At 38.6% G+C, this 24,846-nt stretch overlaps 1 protein-coding gene across 1 annotated transcript; it reads right to left on the reverse strand.

Moving 5' to 3' along the window:
• Positions 1–514: 514 nt before the first annotated feature.
• Positions 515–24,092, reverse strand: LOC134750735 (4-hydroxybutyrate coenzyme A transferase). The gene is made up of 10 exons (XM_063685975.1): positions 23,797–24,092; positions 7,968–8,130; positions 7,484–7,622; positions 6,914–7,004; positions 6,365–6,553; positions 4,305–4,431; positions 3,184–3,272; positions 2,256–2,375; positions 1,552–1,698; positions 515–1,209 (listed from the first exon to the last, which is right to left on the reverse strand). Exons 1-10 carry the CDS (start codon positions 23,969–23,971, stop codon positions 1,025–1,027), a joined length of 1,425 nt encoding a protein of 474 aa, XP_063542045.1. The 5' UTR covers positions 23,972–24,092; the 3' UTR covers positions 515–1,024.
• Between the last annotated feature and the right edge of the window lie 754 nt (positions 24,093–24,846).

Raw genomic sequence — 24,846 nt, forward strand, 5'->3', positions numbered from 1 at the left:
CAGTAAAAAATATGTTTGAGTCAATCTTAAAACAGTCAAAATTGCCAACTTTGTGAATAATTGCCAATTTGATTGGAAATTTAATTGGCGTCAATCTCATCTAGTGTTTGCATAATGGAGCAATGAATGGGGCCAACATCCTATAGCAACCCGCCAGGCGGGCGCACAGTCGCTACATTTGTGTTTTCACATGTTATCGGCTACGCTCGTCGCTGGCACTGAAAACTGTCAAATTTTTGTTCTAACCAGTGCGCGCCATGAAGTTAGTGGTGCGCGCATACCCGCCGGTACGATAAGTTTCTAATACGATACGAGTACTTTATGGATAGGAGCTGGATTGGAGTGCAAGGTCCGACAAGAAATTATAGAAAATTATGGCAATTATTTAATATGGAACTTTTTTAGTTCCATTTTATCAACATTTTATTTAATTTCTACTTTCTACTATTTTATGTCGCACTATCCTTTTTACGTAGGCTTATTCCATAGATTTAGGTTAAGTAAATGAAAAGAGTTTTATTCAACTAGAAGTACGTTTAATACATAAAAAATACAACATAATTAATTGAAAATAATGACTGTTAACAATATAAATTCGCAGCGTTACAAGAAGCAATAACTTACAAAAAATACTATAAATAAATCCGACCAAAATGGCAAATAATGAAAAATAAGTTGATATAGTGATCTTAAAAAAACAGTACGCTTACACTACCTACGAATGACGAGGTATTTATAAAATAATACATTTTATATATTGACAATATAAGGCAATCGGTAACATTAGGCTATATTGGAGACTACTGACAGTACTGACCTCTAGCGTCCTAAAACCAATCCAAATGCATAATGGAATCGCTGCAAACAGCCAATGTAAATTACAGTTGTAAATTGTATAAAGGCAGTGCGTTTCTAGTAACTATCTAGTAAGATAAACTACCATAACGTAGTTTTTATATACTGCCAACCCACAACGGTTGTGTTATGAATACTTCTGCATATGTATGGTTTTTTTTTTATTAATTTAAGGCGCAGGCATGCACTTCAGTCTTTCGAAAGCGGCCTTCTCGAGTCCCTCACGGTGGTCGGGATGGGCGATTTTGATGAGTTCGTAGGCACGTTGGCGCAGAGTTTTGCCGAACAGGTTCGCGATGCCTTGCTCGGTGACTACGTACTGGACGTGGGCGCGTGAGGTCACTACGCCGGCTCCTGTGAATCAAAACATATGTGAAATAAGGTTATATAATAGTAGCAAACGTGGAGGTTAGTTTTCAGGTTTAGTCATCCAGTAGGAGTCCACTGGATGAGCGCAATTAATTCGTGTCCGACCGAACTTTCGGTGTCAGTTTCTGTTTCGGCAGGTATAAAAATCATGGTTCGAACATTCGGTTTCGGCAAAAAAAAACTCTGTTTCAGTCGAACGCGTATTTGTACGACTTATAATCAAAGAGTATTTTGGAGTGAATTCATACCTTCAAATGAAATAAATTTTGAGGGGGGGGGGGGGACTGTTACATCTGGTGCCTTGACCAGGATTTCGAACCCACTCACCGACTTTGAGCGTGGGCACGATCTTGCTCTCGCCGCGCTTGGTGTTGGACACGAGGGCGATGATGGGCTTGCCGCGCCCGTCCACGGCCTCGGCGGCGCCGCGGATGAAATCCACTTGACCGCCAAAGCCGGAGTACATACGAGTGCCTGGAATACGTTTTTGAGCAAAAATTGTGTCGGATTACGGACAGTTTTCATGTCATGTGAACTTGTAGGGATATGTATGCATTCTAACTGCCAAGTTTGTGCAAAGTTAGCGTGGTCAGAGTATAAGACAATGAGTTGCTATTGTCTAGCCAACCGTTTTATCACTAAAAACGAGAACAAATTTGAAAAGTAGGACTAGACCGCCCACAGTCTATTTCAAATACGAAACACATTTTTAGGCGAAGGCTGGGATTCATGGCCGTGTATCCACGCGCCTCACTTAACCCTACAGAATCGGGGCAAAGGCCTGAGATGCCCCATACGCTACGTAATTTAAACCTTAACAGATTAGCTTAGCCGATTTAATTTGGAAGTTGGCGTTAAATAATTTGCAGAGAGACTAATAGAAAACGCGTTTTTGTCTTATCCCCAGTATCAACTGAAGATGTAATGTCATCTATATCAATCTTGTTTGATCTTAGCAAGCGTGAAGTAGAAGTAGATGAAGTTATGACTTCAGACCAGTTGGTATTGCGTATACATGCGAAAATGCTAACCGATGGAGTCCGCTGCCACTTGGCCAGTGAGGTCCACTTCGATACAGGAGTTAATGGCGGTCATGGAGGGCTGCAGGGACACGATGTGCGTGTTGTTCACGTAGTCGATCTCCAGCATTTCTGTAACCAACACAAATGGAAATACACCCCCGTTTCGGTTTAAAAACGCTCCGGTTGCGGACTAAAAAAAACGAACAAATGCGAGTCGGGACTCGGCCCACTGAGGGTTACGTACAAACTCAGCTTATTTTTTATTTTTTACAAATTTATAGTTTTGACATTTTTCCCTGTACTCTGTAATTGTAGTGTAAAACGATATTACTTGCCAAATTTAATAGTTCTAGGTAATCGGGAAGTAACCTATAATCTTTGATTCCGTTGAGTGTCGAAATTTACGTTTTTGCGGCATAAACTGCCGTATCTTTTTTTTTTACGTTAACTTAGAAGTTCGATTTTTTTCACATCATCAAGGGACTGTAGACCTGAGTATATTGTTTTAATTTCAACTTGATACGTCCACGCGTTCTCGAGATAAAGGGTCTTGACAGACAGACAGACAGACAGACAGACAGACAGACAGACAGACAGACAGACAGACGGACGGACGGACAACAAAGTGATCCTATAAGGGTTCCGGTTTTTCCTCTTGAGGTACGGAACCCTAAAAAACAAGCCAAGGACGTGTCGGTCACAAGCTAACAAACAAAAGGTCCAAATGTGCCTCTAGCTAATGTGCCATTGAATTGAATGTAAGGCTGCGTTTCAGCCAGAGATATGCGAGGACGCGTAGCGAAGGATGTTTTTGTTAAACCAATAGAATTACTACACGCTGAGCGAAGAAAACAAACATATCTCTCGCTACGCATCCTCGCACATCCTTGGTGGAGACGCAGCCTAAGACCACCTCTTCGGACAATAAAATACGTACCAATGGCGGGATTGTTGTCAACGAAATCGTAGAGGTCGCGGTTGCCGACCAAGAAGCTACCGACGATACGACCACGGTGAGTCTTCTTCCTGTAATATCATACAATCAATAGGGGGTTAGTTTTCACACAAAACAAAACTTATGTATATTGAGTTAACCGTTAATATATAATAAAAAAAAAATAAGTGATACCGAGATACTGGAAACATTAGCCCTTTAACGGGCAAAATTAAATAAAAATACACGAAACATACCTCATTTTTTAGTCCTAAAAATTCTGCATTAGAAAAATAATACAAGAAGATGATGTTACAGGATGGTCATTTTTGCCGTATAACATACAAGAATACAGAACTTTATTGGTAAAAGCAAATTTTACAGGTCACATAATAATAATAATAGATAATTTTACAAGTGTGTCTTATAAAGGGTTAAACGCAGCCATATTTTTAAACGCTTTTCGCAGTCCAGCGATATTTTTGATTAGTGCTTTCATGAAGTGCATCACTTCATTCACTGCACTGTCACAGAATAAGTAATAGTATTATCATACAGAACGGCAACGCACCGACCCGCCCCGACTCGAGTTACCTCGCCCCGCGACACCAGATTGACGGCCGTTTGCCGGCCGCTCAGTACTATTTTTAAGCAACTTACTCACACTATGACACATGCCGCGTGTACAGACGTGCCGTTCACACATAGAAACAAGACGCAAGTGATTTTGGATGTATAGCGTGTCCGCCCTGTGGCACCGTTAAGGAAAAAATCTAAACTTTCCAGTCCACCCCACGATGGGGTTAGGGACTAGGAGATTGCCCTGTCGGTGTATTCCCTTTTGTCCCCGCAGGGCACAGATACCGGAATAATAAATGTCATGTGAATCATTCCCATCTGTCCTCACCTCATGTATGGCGGCGGTCGCGTGGGGCGGGGACAAATAGGAATAGACCGTCCAACCCTCCAACCCACCAACCTCCAACGCTGAACATCTCCGATTGGATGCTGAGATCTCCAGTGTGAGAGTGGTGGTGGTTCTTCAGGGCGGAGAGCACAGCATCAGGAATGCTCCCGAACCTGGCACATACGATACACATTGCTATATGTGTGGTTTAACATACTTGTGGTTGGTGATGCAGCCGCGACGGAACAGATCAATGACTCCAATACTGAACATCTCCGAGTGGATGCCGAGATCCTTGTGGTTCTTCAGCGCGGAGAGCACAGCATCAGGGATGCTGCCGATACCTGGCACATATGATATACATTTTAAATATATGATATATCTATATCGTCAGATGACAACCAAAACTCACTAATTACTACAAAAAGTTAAAAGCCATATTTGTATAGTGTTAGAGTCGCCTGCTTGCGCCTTCTGGATAGTGGAAACATTGGGACAATGTACATATGGGATGGGATATTATAAGTTAGTATAGGTTTAACTAACATAGGCTTAAGGGAATGTACACTAACACTATGGACATTAGTCTGAAATAAAATATATTGATTGATTGATTGATATTGAAATTGTGTTGTTCCAAAATTACTTGAAAAGGTGCAACGCAGGTCAACTAAGATGGTATATGGATTACGTAATAAGCCATATGACCAAAGGCTTGCCAATCTTGGCTTGACAACCCTGGAGCGAAGAAGACAGCGTGGTGACCTCATTGAAACATTCAAGATCATACACGATCATTATGACTTACCTGAACTAAAGGACCTGTTTGTTATGAGCAAGAATAATCGTCTAAGAGGCCACAGCTTAAAGATTATTCGAGTTCCCAGCACAAGCAATCCTAGGAAGCACTTTCTATCAAACCGCGTCGTACGCGAGTGGAATAAATTACCAGAAGCAGTGATATGTGCTCCTTCAGCTTTAAAAACAGACTTGACAAACACTTAAAACAACTAACAAAATGAACACTAATAGACCTAATAGTAAAAAAAAACAAGTGCAGTGATATACACGCATCAGCTTTCAGCTGCTACTGCTGCTAGCAAACAATATAATATAATATAAAACAAGGTTGATTTTTGTGCAATTAGTGAGCTTTGATTGTCACCTAACAATATTATTATATTTGTTGAGAAACCGGGTGTAATGGCTTAATTTATGGCACGCACATCCATCTCGCTTACGCCCAGTGAGAGTGAGAGAAGAACACGAACCTACTGGCGGTGTTTAGGGAGAGACGCTGTTTGTGTACACAAATAGTGTGTTGGAAACTAATCTAACGATTGAGATTACTTTTTCAGTGATGTTCAAAAATCCTTGTTCTTCTAGCGTTGGTTCTTATAGGCTTTTAGCCGTCAAATGGCGCTTTTAGGAGTTTTTAATTTGAATATTATATTTACCTATTTGTAGCGTAGTTACACCTTCAACCATAGACATAGTATATACAAGTAGTAATAGACATGAAAGCGAGCGACCAGGCATGCAAGCATGGTTGTAACCATTACCGAATCGAATGTTGTCCTAGACTGCGTAGCGTCTAGTTGACACCGTTATGTAATACTTATCAAGCTGTCTCTATTAGACACCGTTACACAACCTTTTTACATTACTTAGCCTACCCATCTGCTATATAACTCCATTTTCAACTAAATTGTCCAATCTTCATTTCCTCGAGACTCGCGCCCTTGCCACCATACTCCAGTAATGGAGTGTTGTCAAATCTAGTTGGCACTATTATGAAACACTTATCAAGCTATCTCTATATGACACCGTGAGACAACCTTCTTAAAGTGTTGTGTTCCTGCCGGTGAGTAAGGTTGCCGGAGCTCGAGGGAGATGAGTGTTAGGGTCGGCAACGCGCATGTAACTCCTCTGGAGTTGCAGGCGTACATAGGCTATGGAGACTGCTTAACATCAGGCGGGCCGTATGCTTGTTTGCCACCGACGTAGTATAAAAAAAAATTACTTACCCATCTGCAATGTAGCACGATCTTCAACCAAATTGTCTTCAATAAGTTGCCTCAATCTTTATTTCCTCGACACTAGCGCCTTTGCCACCATGTTCTGGTAAAAGATAGTTGTCTTCGACCGCGTGGTCAAGTCTAGTTGGCACCGTTAGGTAACACATATCATCTCTCATTTCACTTACTTCCAGCAACGAAGAAGTGTTGTCTTAGAGTAGTCAACTCTATTTGTCACCGTTAGGTCTCATTGACTTACCCATCTGAAGTGTAGCTCCATCTTCAACCAAGTTGTCCCCAATAAGTTGTCCAATCTTCGTTTCCTCAGGACTCCCGCCTTTGCCTCCATGCTCCGGTAATGGAGTGTTGTCCTCGACGGCGTAGTCGATGTGCGACATGTGGATGATGGCGTCGCCGAATGTGCGAGGCATGTTTACGTTCACTTGAGCTGGAATAAAAAAAGGTGTGATTTTTTAAATACTTTTTTGCTGACGAAGGAGGTGGATACTGGATAATAATATGTAACCATTTAAACACACGCCTATTATAGTAAGTCCAAACAGAAACAGTAGCTGTGATCGAAATCGGTTAGGATCTGAAGGTAATATAAATCATACTGAACCACTTTTACCTGCTACGGGTTAAACCCAAATCGTGAAAAAAAAAAAAGTATTTTATTACCTTTTGACATTTTTGGCTGATGTTTTAATTGTCTGGGATGGCTAATTTTTCTTAGTTTTCTCTTTTGTTAGATATTTTCTAGTTCTGTATTCAATGGCAGCAGTAAATAAACTATTAGACAACTCACCGATAATAATTTTAGAGTTGATTAGAGCGGCGCGTACGCAGTCTACGGACGTGCCCAAACTGCAGTAGCCGTGGTTGTCTGGGGGAGACACCTGCAACCAACATAAATTAAACTAAATAATAAAATTAAAATTAAAAAAAACTATTAAAAATATTATAGGTTACAAAAGTCAAGCCATGCAATATCATTAGAACATAAGTTATATAATTAATAATTATTAATTAATAATTAATAATTATTAATTATATAACTTAACTTATGTTCTAATGATATTGCAACCAACCAAAAATAATAAAAGTCGAGCCATGCAATATCATTAGAACATAAGTTATATAATTAATAATTATTTTTGAAAGATTTGGTCCACACCACACAGAACGCGTGGTGTCTCGGGCGAGGCACCGGAGGCACGTCTCCACGCGGCAATTCCCTCGCTAGGCGGCTCGCGTTCTGTGTAGCCCGTGTAAACCCTCGACCACTGCCTTGCGGACGTTGGTCGCCAACCATTGACGCTGTTTGATTGTGAACCTTGTTGCAGAGATATAAGGTCCAATCAAATGGTCACATTACCTGAATGACAGCAATGTCGGGCTGGATGATCTTCCTGTGGAACAGCTTGGGGATGTCTTGAAGGAAGATGGGGATGGCGTCGGAACGACCTTCGGCCACTGCCTTGCGGACGTTGGCTGCCATGAACAGGGAACATGACCTGGAAACCAATGTATTTGTATTAATTTAGGTATTAATTAGATTTATAAGAAAATCTCGCCTCGTTTTCGGCTTGGAACTAGCTTCGACTTCGGTCACTAAATACGCAAAAACAAGTTTTGTAACTTGTTCTTGTTGAACGAAACTCCGTTTGTATGGGAAGGTGAAATTCAGCCGAGGTTGCTGCGGACTCTTAAGATTTCATTTAGCGTCATGAGATGAGGCGGCATCTTTTTCTGTCTGTGTGCCTATGGACAACCCTGATGTCCTTGAAACCATTCTTATTTCTAGAATCTAGATTGAACTTTAACTCAGAACGCTAAAACCTATTTTCAAACATCTTCACCTGAAGATGCCTTCACAGTCGGGTGCCACATAGGCGGCATCTTTCTCTGTGTGCATGTGGACAACCCTGATGTCCTTGAAAGAGCCGGCCTTGCCCACCGCGGTCATGGCGTCTAGGAGTGGCGCAGGGGTGGCTGCTGCGCCTTGGGAGAATACCGTTTGACCTGGAACCAATGAAGATTTTTTTTTAATAATAAGTGTGCTGTATGTAAATTTCTTAGCTGCAGCCGGGTATAGTAACAGGAACACCAAAAATGTATGAGTTTTTTTCGGGCGACGTAGTTTGGCACGATTGTAAGGGACAATTTCCTACACCTAACCTAACCCGCGTACAAATTGAACTTCCATTACCGAACTATTTATTGAGTAAATAAGAGGAATTTCGATCTGTTTTCAATATGATAGGTATTGATTGACGTTTTTGGTTGAAGAAATATCACTTTTGACACTGACAGATCAGTATCATATTGGAAACAGATTGATTTGATTGAACTAAAACACGAATTGGCCTGTAGGTATATCATCGCGATTGCACTCATGGCAGGCATACTCGGACTTCGTGCGCGAATTGTACTTTGGAGTTTGCCTTCCACTGATTAATTTATCGTTTATGATAAATGCCTGTATCATTTAACCAATTAACAAACATTCGCTGATGATTCGGCTGATGTAATCTCTTTTGTTTAAGTTGGAGTAACGTTAACAATTTCATAGTTAATAATAATAAAAATAAAATCACACAAATTCAGCCTGTGCGGCTAGTTTTGATGGGGCACATGTTGTCCCAAAAAAGTTCATATTTTTCCCACGCCGTGAGTTGTCGCTGCTTGCACTTTACCCCATACACAACGGAAATAGACAAAAGTATGGAGTCATCATTCATGATCATCATTTTTTTATTCAAAAACATTATTATATTGTGTTTGAAATCTTAAAACTAGGCACATGCACACAAAACAAATTACAAAAACAAACATCATAGCCACCAATAAAAATATTAATAATACGTAATTAAAAAAAAGTAGAAATTTCCAAAATTATATAAACATGAATTAATCAATTATAAATAATAAAGAAAAATGTCAACAATTAAAAAGTAAAAATAATTAAATTAAATCAGTTACATGTCAGAATAAGAAAAAAATTATTAAGAACAAAATGTCAACGTTAAAAGTAAAAATTAAATTAAAAGATATTATTGAGAGAGAAAAATTGAAAATATATACCTATACATACAAATTAACTAATTTAAGTAGGTATGTAATATTATTATTAATTCCCTATGTCACACTGAAAAAAGTGTCACACTGAAGAGTATCAGGCGTGGCTCACTCCGCGATTTCGTCGCGTCGCTACAAGTACACGCGGCCCACACCAATTTTGGTGTCTAGCCATAGTAGTTGCCGCGCACCGCTACGGAACGGAAGAGGCGCTCGCGCTTGCGCCACCTAGCGGTCATATCTGTCGTAATAGACGCGTTTTGTTAGAGAGTGAACCTTCTGTACCAAGTACTATTATTTATTCTGTGGTAGTGTGTACATTCACTTACCTACTCTTCGAAAGCTGCACACGCTCCTATAGCTCTTAGAAAAAAGATCGTGTCAGATATTTTATTTTCATTTCATTTAATTTAATTTATTGACTGCAATCCATGGTACATATACATGGTATATGGTGGTGGTTTTTGCGGCCTTCGTTGTGTAAAGTATTATTGCAGACAAAGATAGATATAACTCCGTAATAGATAGATACAGTCTCAGGAAAAAACGTGCCTCGAAAATCAAGAAAATTTGATTATCGTTCAGAGGGCGCTACTAGCTTTGGCCTACTGTCGTATAAATGGCGTTGACGGTTTCGTTTGTTATTTAACAATTTTAACGCATATCAGTGAAAGAACATGGGTCAAAATCATAAAAATAATTAATGCAAATAAAAAAAATCATTTAAATACATTTTATCGTATTTTTATAAATCTTCATTTTTAGTTTTAAAGTGTGTCGACAGATGACAGTGAATTTACTGGGGTTACAAAATTTACTATGACAGTACCGCTCTAGTATAAGTTACTCTATGATTGCAGGTGACTGCAGTACATACAGAGATTACAGGGTGGCAAAAAATAAGTGCACTCCCGTTGCCAGGGAGGTTTTGGGATTATACTGAGCAACTTTTACTTTTTACTTTTTAATCACGAAATCGCGAAAAAAAATATTACCCTCCCATAGAAAATGGAGCAGCCAAAATGTATGAAACAGCCAACATTTTTTCGCGATTTCGTGGTTGGTCTCATAGTAAAAGTTGCTCAGTACAATGCCAAAACCTCCCTGGCAACGGGAATGCACTTATTGTTTAGCCACCATGTATAAAGTCCCTGTCCCTAATATATCTAGATAACAAACTATTTTTTAAGGGCCGGTAATTTAATTCAGTTGGTTAAAGTTAAAATCCGATTAAATACGGATCTTTGTTTGTTCCATCGATACCCGCCAATACCTGTCAACATATATAACAATAATGTCAATAACCAATTAGATAATCCCTGATGTTAATTACTCATTAAATTACCGTGCATGACCCATAACACTGATAACCCATAGTAAACACCCATAAGATATGTTGTATTACACTTGATTTACTTTAGAAGTAATTACTAGGATATGATCATAGGTTATTAGTGTTAGGTTAGAGACCACTTGAGTCTTGAGGTGTTATCATTATTAGGTATGAACTATACCATTTTACAACAACAAATATAGTGATAAAAGTTTATTATGTGGTAAATACGTGTTTTGATAATAATAATTTATTAATAATGTAGTAAAACAACACGCCCATTTCAAGTATTTCAACATTGTTGACATGCGTCACTTTTGATAATATTGATATTAATATTAGACCATTGGCCACACTCTTGACTTTAATAGAGTCGGACACGAATCAGAACAAACTAGAATCGGCAGCGATTTTGATAGCACAGACTGTACAAGTGTAATTTAAATTTAATTTTTTTGACGTTTAAAATAACACTTGCAGTATGTATTACATACTTATATACATAGAAAACACCCATCCCAAGTCCCATCACTCACTCAGGAACAAATATTCTTTAGGCTGGGGCTGGAGGTTGCTCTTCATAAGTCAGAAGCCATTTGTTTTCACGGTCCTCGAAGAGCGCCTCCAGCTGGCGCTCAACTGGTGGTGGGCGGAGTTTCCATCGGTGTCGAGTCAACGATGAAATATCTGGGACTCGTTCTCGATAGCCGGTGGAACTTCAAGGAGCACTTTAAACGCCTGGTTCCGAAACTTATGGGTGCAGCTGGAGCTCTAAGCCGACTGCTACCAAATGTGGGGGGGCCAAACGTGGGCTGTCGCCGCCTATACACGATGGTGGTGCGATCAATGGCCCTATATGGAGCGCCCATATGGGGATATGCTCTAAATGCCGAAAATCAGACCCTTCTGCGGAGACCCCAAAGGGCCATAGCAATAAGGGTAATTAGAGGGTATCGCACTATCTCTTATGAGGCGGCATGCGCTCTGGCTGGGACCCCGCCTTGGGACTTAGAAGCAAGAGCTCTGGCGGACACATACTGGCGGATCGCGGAGTCGCGAGCGAGGAATCAAGAGCCTATGCTGGAGGAAGTAAAGCGTTGGAGAATGGATGCTCGCGATACTGTTCTTCGTAAATGGGGCGAAAGGCTGGAAACTCCAAGTGCTGGCCACTGGACGGTGAACGCGATTCAGCCTGCAATAAAGGAATGGATTGGGAGACAACACGGGGTTGTGGCATTCCATCTGACACAGGTGCTCTCGGGCCATGGGTGTTTTGGCAAATACCTGTGCGAGAGGGCTATGAGGGAGCCAACGCCAGCGTGTCACCACTGCGACGGTGTAGAAGATACGGCGCAGCACACGCTGGTGGATTGCCCAAGTTGGGATGAGCCGCGAATAGATTTGGCCACAGTGATAGGAGATTTGTCGTTGCCGGCCATTATAAAGGCAATGACCCAAAATAAAAGATGCTGGCAAGCTATGGCCACTTTTTGCGAGGCAGTCATGGCTGGAAAAGAAACGGCAGAGCGCGCGCGGGAGGAGGATGCGGAAGCTCACCCGTTGCGGCGCAAACGAGCTAGGCGGAGGCGGGTCGCCCATGACCGCCGCCTGCCGCCATAACGGGGACCTCTGGGTGGCAGTCACGGGGACGACTGTCGCCTGACAGAATCTAGGTCCTCGTGGTGAGGGGCATTCTAGGACGCCCCCCGAATGGATGGTTGGAGTTTTCCTCCAGAGAAGGGGCTTAACAGCCGTTCGCTGCGGGGTCATGGTAGAGTGCACTGGCGTTCCCATGGCCTCGCCTTACAGCACCGAGGCGACAGACAGGTGGTTTTAGTGGGTATACCGGACTTACGTGGTGAGTCCCACATAACCATCCCGGGTACATCCCCGCACCCGGGTGGTATGCGCAACGCATTTCCCCTGTATAAAAAAAAAAAAGGAACAAATATTCTTCGCCTAGCACCCATAGTACACTCAGCGTCAAATACTTTGTAGCAACCAAAGTAGTCAAATAGTTCGGTACACCATATATTTAGTATGGTGTGCCGAACTATTTGGCCACTTTGACTGCTACAGAGTATTTGACGCTGAATGTACAAGCTTTGCTTAGTTTGGGGCTGTGTAAGATGTCCCCTAATATTTATTTACTAGCTGTGCCCGCGGCTTCGCCTGCGTGGAATTCAGTCTGTGCCAGTAAGCGGCTAATTGACCCCTAATTTATCTCCCTGGAGACAGAACTTAAAGTAAAGTTGACAGATGGATACGCTAGAGGACTGTAGTCCAGATAAAATATTTTACAATTAGGTACCTACCACCAAAGATAGATATAACTTCGTAATAGATGGATACAGTCTAAGGAAAAAACGTGCCTCGAAAATCACGAAAATTTGATTCTCGATCAGATGTCACTACTACCTTTTGCCTACTCTCGTATAGAGGGCGTTGACGGTTTCGTTTGTTATTATTAAACAATTTTAACGCATATCAGTGAAAGAACATGGGTCAAAATAATAAAAATAATTAATGCAAATAAAAAAGATCATTTATCCATTATTAAATACATTTTATCGTATTTTAATAAAATCTTCATTTTTAGTTTTAAAGTGTGTCGATAGATGGCAGTAAATTTACTGTGGTTACAAAATTTACTATGACAGTACCGCTCTAAAATATTATATCCTCTTTGCTACCACTAAATAAAATTTCACTCCAAAATGAATATTTTTTTTGCCCTTATTCAAATTTTTGACGTGATTTAAACGGCATAGAGTAGTAGGTGTATATCGAACGATACAGTACCATTTTTGTATTTTTACGTCCTTGACTGTACCTATGCAAATCGGGTACACTACATAATTCCGAAATTTTTTATTCCGAATTTTAGAATGTCGAATTTCATCATTCCGATTTTTAAATGCTCGGCCCATCAAAATTTCGACTGTCATAATACGAATGATGAAAATCACGAAGATTTATATTTCCGAAAACCCAAAAAGCCGAATATTGTAAATTCCGAACTACATAATTCCGACTATAACAATTCCGATGGTGGCAAACACCGAATTTAACATTTACGATTTTCAAAATCACGAATTCGGAATTGCCCTTATTCCGAATTAACGTGATTCCTATTTTAAATATCCCAATTTTTAAATTTCCACTTTTCTGGCAACAGTTCGTTTTCTTGGGGGTCGCAGTTCTAACCTAACCTAACCCACTTTTCTGGCAACAGTTTGTTTTCTTGGGGGTCGCAATTCTAACCTAACCTAACCCACTTCTGGCAACAGTTTTCTTGGGGGTCGCAGTTCTAACCTAACCTAACCCACTTCTAGCAACAGTTCGGGTTCGCAGGTTCGCAGTTCTGTCTAATTTCTTTATGACGAATTTTTATGCCAAAAATATTTTATGCCGAATTTAACATGATGCGGCACGACAGGTACCCGTAATAATTACTAAAACATGAGTCTTCATTTGAATATCACGGATTTAATTTTTCCGATCTTGTAAAAAACCGACTTTCTGAATACCGAATTATTTTATTTCCGATCGGACAATGATTTTTCGGAATTTAGGAATTCGGAAAAAAAAATATTTTCGGAAAAGTGTAAAATCGGAACTTTAAGCTTTCTGTCAAGTGACAATCGGATTTAAAGTTTTCGGAAATAGCACATTCGTGATTTTATTCCATCGTGTTTTTAAAAATCGTAATTTTGATATTTCGGACTTATAAATAATCGGGACTATGAAAGTCGTGGTTATAAAATTCGGAAAAACGTATTTCGGAATATTTGGGTGTGCCCATCAAAATCATGTCATCCAAATCGGTCCTCCAGTCAAATCAGTCTAAGCATGACACCGGCGGCGGGCAACGTCATGCCCTTTTTTTTAGTTTTCGGAGTGGGAAATGCATCTGCCCCTACGACTTGTTGATGGTCATAGCGAAGCAGACGCTCACGGGGACCTGTAGGCGCTTGAAGCAGAACGGGAAGTTGCTCGGAATGAGGGGGATACGCGGGATAAACACGGCTTCTCCGGCGCCACACTCCGTCAGGATCTGCGCCTACATATGTATTACGTACGATGTATTTGGGATCACAATCGAACTCGCGCTGGCTTGCCGTTTCAGCCGAAAGCGAAGCGACCTGCCTGGCTAGAGCGCCACTGAGTCTCTCACCGTGGTTTTTCAGATTCCTGAGACCATGCCCCTTGTGGCCGCAATGCATTGCGAGACTTTCGCGAAAGATTCGATTTTTTTCGGGAAGGCATGGTAACGCGTTTAAGTCCCAAATCGTTTGACATTTACTGAAAAATGTTTTTTTTAAAGTACCCACCTTCGTGACCATTATTAAGAGGAAAGGGCACGGCCGCTTCTCCATGCAAACGCAGTCTCCATTTTTTTGGTTAAAAACTACCCTATGTTCTTCCACGGGACTCAAACTATCTCTATACCAAATTTTATCTAAATCTGTTTAGCGGTTTAAGCGTAAAGAGAAATTAAAAAAAGTTTTTTCATATTTTTTGTGTTTTCACTCGGGAATGGTGTCATTTTGATATCATAAATGAATTCGGCATACCCGATTTATACAAAAACGATACCTAACTTGGCCTAGTAGCTAAAATGATATAGTTATCAAGATAAAGTTTTTAACCTCTTTTTCACCACCATGGGGGATGAATTTTTAAAAACGCTGAAAGTAATTTTCTTGCTTTTTAATATAATAACGTTTTGCAAAGTTTTAAGTTCCTAGCTTAAAATAAAATTTGCACCCCAAGACAAACTTTCATCCCCTTTTCAACCCCCTGAGGGGTTAAATTTCCAAAAACGTCACAATTAGTTTTTCTGTAATCGTCTATCATACCTTTCTAAGAAGTTTCAAAGCATTTGTAATGGATTCAAACTTTCAACCCCCTTTTAACCCTGTTAGGGGACGAATTCTTGGAAACGCTTAAATCACTTTTCCTGTATTAGAATAATATGCCCATTATACAAAGTTTCAAGTAATGCACTCAAAAAAAAAATTGATCTCCATACAAACTTTCAACCTCTATTTCACCTCCTTAGGGGATGAATTTTCAAAAACGCTGAAATTAGTTTTCTTGTATTTCAATAATATATCTTCTTACGAAGTTTCAAATTGCTAGCTTAAAATAAATCTTGAACCCCATACAAACTTTCATCCCCTTTTTAACCCCCTTAGGGGTAAAATTTCTCAATTTTTTATAGCCTATAACCTGGCCGTGGATTTTTTCGACAGATTAGTAAAGTTTGCATCAAAATCCGTTCAGCCGTTTTCATTAGTTGCGCGGTCAAATAAACAGACAAACAGATAAACAGACAAACAGATAAACAGATAAACAGATAAACAGACAAAAATTCAAAAAACTGTTGGAATGTGTTCTGTTATCGATTCTAAGTATCCCCAGCCAATTTTTTTTCGAATATCTTCCATGTACAGACTTTCGACCGTCTTCCGCTTTATTATATGTATAGATTATTGCTAAAATGTCTTATACTACATTTTTCTCCCAAGGGTGTAAAGCATGCGGCAAGTGTTTACGATTTACTGTTATGTCATTTGTAGGCAGAATGCCAAGATAATGTTGGGTTTATTGTACCATCATTTAGCTGACCATTTGTATACTTTAATGCAACGATATAAGGTATATGTTTGGACAAGTAAGTGTGCTGTTGTTAGTATACTTACTGTCTTTTGATAATTCTGCGGGAAAGTTGAAAACTACTCGAGACTGATTAAACGTCATGACAGCTTGTAATTTTAGCGATATTGACAATAACATCGCCCTTTTCGTGAAAAGTAAGCGATTTCATCAGTGAATATCGGGATCTTATCTTTATAATCGTGACATTTACACACAAGATGCTTAGGGTTTGTCATACGCCAAGCCAAGTTGTTCACGAACAGACACAAACGCGATCATTTGGAATCCCCATCATGAAAACATTACACGCTTTTAAAATCGTTCGTAAGGTTTCTAATATATAAGAAATTATACGGGTATTATCCTCTTCTGTATCCAACACTATTCGCGTTGAGTATGGTAGACTACACGTCCCTCGAAACTAGCAGGAGTATATATCTAGTGAAATATTTCCTCCAATTAATACGGCCAAAGATAGATATAACTCCGTAATAGATGGATACAGTCTAAGGAAAAAACGTGCCTCGAAAATCAAGAAAATTTTATTCTCGTTCAGAGGGCGCTACTAGCTTTGGCCTACTGTCGTATAGATGGCGTTGACGGTTTCGTTTGTTATTTAACAATTTTAACGCATATCAGTGAAAGAACATGGGTCAAAATCATAAAAATAATTAATGCAAATAAAAAAAACATTTATCCATATTTAAATACATTTTATCGTATTTTTATAAATCTTCATTTTTAGTTTTAAAGTGTGTCGACAGATGGCAGTGAACTTACTGGGGTTACAAAATTTACTATGACAGTACCGCTCTAGTATAAGTTACTCTATGATACGGGGGACGATAACTAACCCTCAACTACTGTCACAAATAACACTCCGTGTCACAAATAACACGCTGAAGTCGGTGGCTGACGTCGGTCGAGCGTATCGTCGGTAGAAAAATCTGCCGCGGACGTCAGCGTCGCTGTGCGGGGGCCCATAGAACATTATGTTAATTCGGACGGTCGATAGACGTCAGCGACCGATGTCAGCGTAGGAGGAAATCAAGCCTAAAGTGCTACGTCCTTGACGCCGCGGTCTCTTCGCTGTCCCTACAGCTCGAACTCGCATGCATGCTTACTCTCTCCTCTTTATTAAGCACAGACGCTACTGAACGATATTTTAGACAGCGACGACCAACTTGATATCTTCAACAACCGTGACCAAATTCCTAGCTGCATCATGTCGTTATATCGAGAAAATCGTTACCACTAGCTCCATTATTTACCAATGAGTGAATATTAGGAAAACATTAAATCAGTAATTATTATTTAACCAATTTGACTTCTTTTTCTTAAGTGTCTAATTTACTATGTAGAAATGAATTCATTATTAATTGTATTAGAGTAAAATATGACATTACTTAAGTCTGTAGAGATGAAATTTATTTTAATTGAGAAAATTGTGACCGTGTCATTAACTTATTATTCATTATTCTATATTCGGTATTCAATCCAATTTCATTTAAATTTATTTTATTTTATTTATTATTGTATTTTTTATTTATTTAAAAGTAATTAATACATGTTAGACAATAAGTAATATAATGCCAAATAGCATGTAAGGTTTAGTTGTTAGTGCTGATTGATTGATATAAATAAATAAAATAAATAATGACATTTGGACATGATTGTGGCATATTCTTATCATGGCAGTCGTATAAAAAGATTGGCGATGTCACGAGCTAACAACAAACAGTGCAGAATTGCGTCTCATGTCTGAAATGGGCGCTGAGCCACAGATTAATAAATAGTTACTACGTAACAGATACATCATTCCCATACAAAAGCGAAAATACCTACTCTATAATAGCCTACAAAATCTTAATAATAATACCTGCTGCTCAGGACGAGAAGAAATGTACCATAAGTATGCGCACAAAGAGTCGAGACTGCCTTGCTCGCCGTGCGAGCCACGTGCCAACGCGTCATGGTAAGAATGCGCTAGGGTTGTACTGTTACTTATGTTATTATTGTAATAAAACGAATGTTGCGAATCAACCATATTTTATATTAGTCAATCAAATATTTAAAAACAACACTTATAATACCTGACTCAAAAAACTCCTTAATTTACGATTTATCTACTTATGTTCAAAGAAATAAATAGTGACAAAATTCATAAAGATAGATTTAAAATACTACTCACCTATACAAAAAACCGGCCAAGTGCGAGTCGGACTCGCCCACCGAGGGGTCCGTACTTTTTAGTATTTGTTGTTATAGCGGCAACAGAAATACATCATCTGTGAAAATTTCAACCGTCTAGCTATCACGGTTCATGAGATACAGCCTGGTGACAGACGGACAGCGGCAGCGGAGTCTTAGTAATAGCATAGAGTAACTTATACTAGAGCGGTACTGTCATAGTAAATTTTGTAACCCCAGTAAATTCACTGCCATCTGTCGACACACTTTAAAACTAAAAATGAAGATTTATAAAAATACGATAGAATGTATTTAAATATAGATAAATGATCTTTTTTATTTGCATTAATTATTTTTATTATTTTGACCCATGTTCTTTCACTGATATGCGTTAAAATTGTTAAATAACAACAAACGAAACCGCCAACGCCATCTATACGACTGTAGGCCAAAACTAGTAGCGCCCTCTGAACGAGAATCAAATTTTCTTGATTTTCGAGGCACGTTTTTTCCTTAGACTGTATCCATCTATTACGGAGTTATATCTATCTTTGGTAATAGGGTGCCGTTTTTACCCTTTGGGTAAGGAACCCTAAAAAAACGACAAATTTTCTTTTGTTTTTTGACTTTTACACCCATCTACTGCACAATAATTACGTGGTTTCGGCATTTCGAAGCGTAAGCGCGGGAAACGTGCGGTGCGGCGCTCAGGCGGGCGTTCGGCGGCCCTCTGTCGATTATATCGTCGACGATACGCCGAGCGGTAGGCATATAGCGCGTGGCTTTTGGCTGAGCGCTGACCCTAATCATGTGTTATACATACAGGTTTTTATATTATTATTTTTTATACCACGTCGGTGGCAATCAAGCATACGGCCCGCCTGATCGTAAGCAGTTACCGTAGCCTATGGACGCCTGCAACAAACTGGCCAACAAAGATCTGAGAATAAAATTAAGGTAATAATCGTGTGTGGACATTATCATACAGAGATATGAGGCCAGTTCAAGCATTGGTTGAGGGTTGAAGAATTTCAACTGTCGTGTTATTAAACCGGTTCTTGTATTTGACAAAATCACCCGTATTTTTATGATGCCAATCGAAAAAATGAAAAAAAAAAAAAAAAACTAAGTAACATAGTATCTTAAAAGAAAGGAATAACGGATGTTTGATTCAAATTTCAAGAATAATCATTTATTGCCGACGACGACGTTCAAAAAATAGCAATATTATCATTCCATAGATAACATTGATTATTCGCAAATAAATACCCACTTAATTGAGCCATATTATATCGAGTATTCACCATAATATGATAAGAAAATCAACAGGAGCCCAATTAGTTACCACCAACCCGACTTGGTGGTAACTAGTGGGAATAACCCAAAACAAATAACAATTAGACATTTGTTTTGGTGTTTTTTTTCTATCGAGCCAACTTTAAACTTGTAAGGTTGGAGTTTGCCCGTTTAGGCAAACTGTTTAAGCGCTTTAAAGAAAGACGATTTGCATTAAACTTACAAGATGCGGCCAACACGCTCAAACACACTCAAGGTTAGGTAACGACAACAGTGTTCTATATCGGAACCTGTTGGCTGGATTAGATCATTGGCCGTTTATTAAATCAATACGAATGGCTGCTAAATGCGTGTCTACTGTATGTTTTTGTTACATTTTTTCCTATTTGTATCGCGACACGACACACGGTCTACTTGTACCAATACCAACTTTACACCGGGCCAGATCGAACAATACAGTCAAGGGCATAAATATATATACATTCCCAAAGTTTACACCTTAGACAATAAAGTCGTGTTCACATAATTTTGGGCCATTTGTCTGGATCGATATTTTTGCCTTCGACTGTACATACTTTAGCTAGAAAACAGTAAGCTCAGTGAGCAAAATATGCGTCCAATCCAATATAGCAGTTAGTTCATGACTAGAGAAATGGTGATGATATCAACTGGGAAGAAACACGAATGTACCATCACGCTCCGCGATTGTTGAGCAATTTAGGGTCCTAGGTAAACTGGTTGTTTAATACTTCTGCTATAGAATGTCCAATTTAGCTAGAACCCTAAATGACATAACAATCAAGGAGCGTGACTGTACTAACAACTTTTGGGAACAAATCAAATTATTTTGTCAAATATTTTCAGTTTATAAATGTGGGTACTTCTGCATGATAAATATTACAGATAGAATGGAATAATAATAAGTTATTCTATCTGTCAAAAATACTTTGTAATGTTTATCAAGCAGAAGTACCGAAGTGAAAAAGTGCAGAAGTAGATAAGATAACCAGTCAGACCAGTCTTATTACTAATAAGACTGGTTATCTTATCTTTGAACCGAAACCATTGATGAACATGCGAGGGCTATCTAAAGATCATCTTATACAACAGAAAATAAAATAGAAAGAGTTCAAAAAAAGTTTATTCGTTCTCTGAGATTTAAATTCAAAATTCCAAAACAAAGTTATAAACAGCATTGTGCAAAACTTCATCTGCTACCTCTCTACATCCGGCGTAATATATCCGACGTAATATATATTATGAAAATTGCTCAGAACCATGTAGACTGTCCTGATCTACTAGCCAACTTGAATTTCACAGCCCCCACGCATATCCTCTCGCACCAAAAAAACCTTCCATATTCCCTCCGTTCATACTAATTACAGGAAAAACTCCTTCTTTCTAAGAGCTGGTAAGTCTTTCAATCAGCTTTGCAAACATCATGATCTCATCGATCTGTTCTACGATAGCTTTAGTTCGATACGTAAGCTAATGACTCAGGACTTTTAAGTGTTAACAGTGGAAAAAGTGTTAACTCAACATTGTATCTCTATCCTGTTCTTTTTTCTCTCTTTTGTTCTTCTTGTTAACTGTTTAAACCAATTTTCCCTCTCTAGTAAGATAAGTAAAGTATATTTATAAGTTAGTAAGTATTATTAGTTGTAATTTCGCACACCATGCACTTTCGGCAGTTTCTATCTGTGGAAACTTGTAATTGGCTCACTGCTTCTATGTTATCACCTAACGTGTTACTTCAGCTGTAAGTTTTCCTAATAAATAAAATAAATAAATAAAAATAACTGATATTAGGATAAGGAACAGATGTTTTGATCCTATTGGTTTCATAAGTTTACCGAATCTTGTTTACAGTAAATTATAAATTTATTATTATTCTCTTTATTTATTATTTTTCTTATGTTAGGTTTTTTATAATATGCATATAAAAGTAAAATATAAAAACACTTACAAAACAATACAAAATACATATAAACAAATTATAAAAAACCTAACCTAGGGTGCCGCCAGCAGCGGGGCAGGGCCAGGGGTCAGGGCCGCAGAGAGAGGAACCGGCGGACTATCCGCGCCGTGTCCAAGATCACCGCCTTCTGCATCTGACCCTTGATCCAACCACCTAGCGAGAGTCTCTCAAGGTGTTGGTCGAGACTCTTCGCTATGAGACCGTTCGCTGAAACGACTATCGGGACAATGATTATTATTATTATTATTATTTCATTTTAGACAGGCAGCTGATGCTGGTACGTCTAAATCATAGTTCACTTAGCACAGTTAGCATAGTCTGTATATTTATTTCAGTTGAGTTTCTTGAAAATTTAATGGCTTCGGTCCAGTGGGACTATTCAGCCAGTGTCAACTCAAGCTATTGAGAGCTATATATACAATGAATATTGTACGGTTATTAGCTCTTGTTTAGCGACAGCTGGATTTTACAATGGGCCACGTGGGTAACCTGGAGACCCTGGAGTTGCCGCTAGAATGGTGGTTAAACTCGTATCAAGATTAATAATTCTTCATATCCGCACACTTCCACATTAGTTTAATGCATAACAAGCTATCAGTATTACACTTTAAACAACATTAATGAGCAAAAATAAAGAAATTAATCGCAAGCCAATGTCACTAAGATGGCGGTCGTCAGCGGTTTACCAGTACTTGTATCACCACAAATATATTTATTTTATCATCAGTGAAACTGTATGTACAAGTTATTCTGATAGTAATGTATAATAACATTACTATCAGAATAACTTGTGTTTACTAACTTTCAAGACAATCAGACTTCTGGAAGTTGGTGGAAAGGTTATTAGTACACCCCAGGCCAAAAGTATGGAAACAACATTGTTTTCTTTAATATCTCATGTTTCTATCTTTGTTGTATATATTTGTAAACTAAGTCTTACATTAGGCAAACCCAAAACATTAAAAATACACGCTTAATATCAAAACATCCTAAAATATTGTCAAAAAGCTAAAAAAATAAAGTAGGAAAAAGTTACATAATTATACCTACGCTTTAATTACATGACAAAATGTTGAATTGGCAGCTATCACAGCCAGAGTAATTTACTTTTAAAATGTTCTATTATTATTTTTACCAAATTGTCAATGAGTAGTATAAAATCCATCGCTTAAAAGATCACACTTTTCTATTGAAATACAAGCTTGTATCCACTTTTGGCCTGGGGTGTACGTTATTATTTTTACAACAGGATATACCAGATAGAATGTAAATGTCAGTGTCCCAATTATAGTCTTGTAATAGGTAGCATAAATTATCACTGAATAAACAATAACATGCCTACCAATCATTTGTCTCTGTCGCATGTTTATGAACTTACAAACTGTGGCATGAATAAAATAAAAATAAGTAAATGTAATAAATCTTAGAAGTATGCTTGAATGATTCATAGATAATAAACATAACTTATAATAGTTATAATCAAAGAAACAGCTATAGGTACTATGAACGAAATTATTTAATCATGTAGGAATTGAAATTTGTATTGTGTGTAGGTATTAAAACATGCAATCTTAGAGCATAACTAAATACACCGTAATCAAATGACGTTTTTTATTAGGGTTCCGTACCCAAAGGGTAAAAACGGGACCCTATTACTAAGACTTTACTGTCCATCTGTCTGTCACCAGGCTGGATCGCATGAACCGTGATAACAAGACAGTTGAACCTTTCACAGATGATGTATTTTTGTTGCCGTTATAACAACAAATACTAAAAAACAGTTTTTTTTTTAGTGGGGCTCCTATACAACAAACGTGATTTATTGCACTTTTTTTTGCGTAATGGTACGGAACCCTTCGTGCGCGAGTCCGACTAGCACTTGGCCGGTTTATATTCATATTTGTTACGTGGGTTTAATGAGTAAAGTTTAAAACAGAAGTAGAAGTTTACTAACCGACTAACTGTGAAATACAATGTTCAATGTACATTGAAGTCTTCTTGATGAACTTTGTACCCAAGTCGTAGCATCCCACCCTATACTAGCTAATCATCAATAATAGGCCTGCAATAAACCTATTACGACCAATCCAAGCACTATACCTGCATAGTACTACAACTGTGAAGCTGCGTAGGGAGATAGGGTACTCACCTGATTTCAAACATTTTTCAAACGCCTCCTTTGCAGTCAGCGTCTCGGGCTTCCTGTCCAAAGGCTGCGATAATTCCTGTGTATATGTAAAATAGGTTCTATTTGACAACGCGGCACTAATACGCCCGAAATTCCGGCTCGAAACATTAGGTATTATTTTTCCCATAACAGACATGGTGGCGGATATATTACGTTACTTTATACACGGTACTATTTATAGCGGGATATTTTGATATCGCAGCGAAATAATAAATGTTATTTCGGAGACACCTCCAGCTTAAAAATAAACAAGTTACGTTCGTGTCGTCGACTCCGCCGCGGCAGGCCGACTGATGACTGATAATAAATAAAATAATGACGTTTACGTGCAGTCGTGAACGGTGGAATCGTAAATCTATACGGCATAGGTATCCAGAGAGTGGCGCCAAGTTCAGAAATTAATGCGAAGGAAAAAGTTAATGCGCTATATTATATTCAATAAAACAATGTGACAATCCAACTATTAAGTAAGTAAATATAAATACCTAGTCCTTCGCATTCTTCTCACGTTGCTCCGATTCGCAGAATGCATAAAATTAATGCAACTGAAAAACAAGGAAAAAACTGATCTGAGACTGGTGACTGAACATTTTTTTTACTTTGACAAAAATCTAGCTGATTTAATTGACGGACGAGGACGATAATCACAACCTCTTTGGACGTTTAAACTTTTCAAACAAACTTTTTTTATTTTTTGTAAATCGATTGTCCATTTTCGATGTTGGCGGCAGGATAGGTATAGTTTTTCAAAGGACTGTCTCATTTCAAACATAGAAAGAGATAATCATACTATCTTTGTCTTACACTAGTACTAGCACCCAAAAGAAAAGGATGAGTATAGTTTTTTTGTTCTTATTTACTGACAATTTGGTTTGACCAACTATACTCAAATCGATACGTCTTCTGCTGGTAAAGGATACGAATAATCACGATTGATGCACGAATGGACTTGCTAAATTGATTGTTGGTTCATATTTATAAATTCGAAATAAGAGGTTTTATAAGTACTTT

The sequence above is a fragment of the Cydia strobilella genome, chromosome 20, assembly GCF_947568885.1.
Source record: "Cydia strobilella chromosome 20, ilCydStro3.1, whole genome shotgun sequence".
NCBI lineage: Eukaryota > Metazoa > Arthropoda > Insecta > Lepidoptera > Tortricidae > Cydia > Cydia strobilella.

Excerpts from the sequence above, each read along its gene's own strand:
- LOC134750735 (XM_063685975.1), bottom strand. The coding sequence starts at position 23,971 with ATGTCTGTTATGGGAAAAATAATACCTAATGTTTCGAGCCGGAATTTC. Across the intron at positions 8,131-23,796 it reads TGAAAAATGTTTGAAATCAG|GTCAAACGGTATTCTCCCAA; the intron begins GTGAGTACCCTA and ends CATTGGTTCCAG. Across the intron at positions 7,005-7,483 it reads CCGACATTGCTGTCATTCAG|GTGTCTCCCCCAGACAACCA; the intron begins GTAATGTGACCA and ends TGTTGGTTGCAG.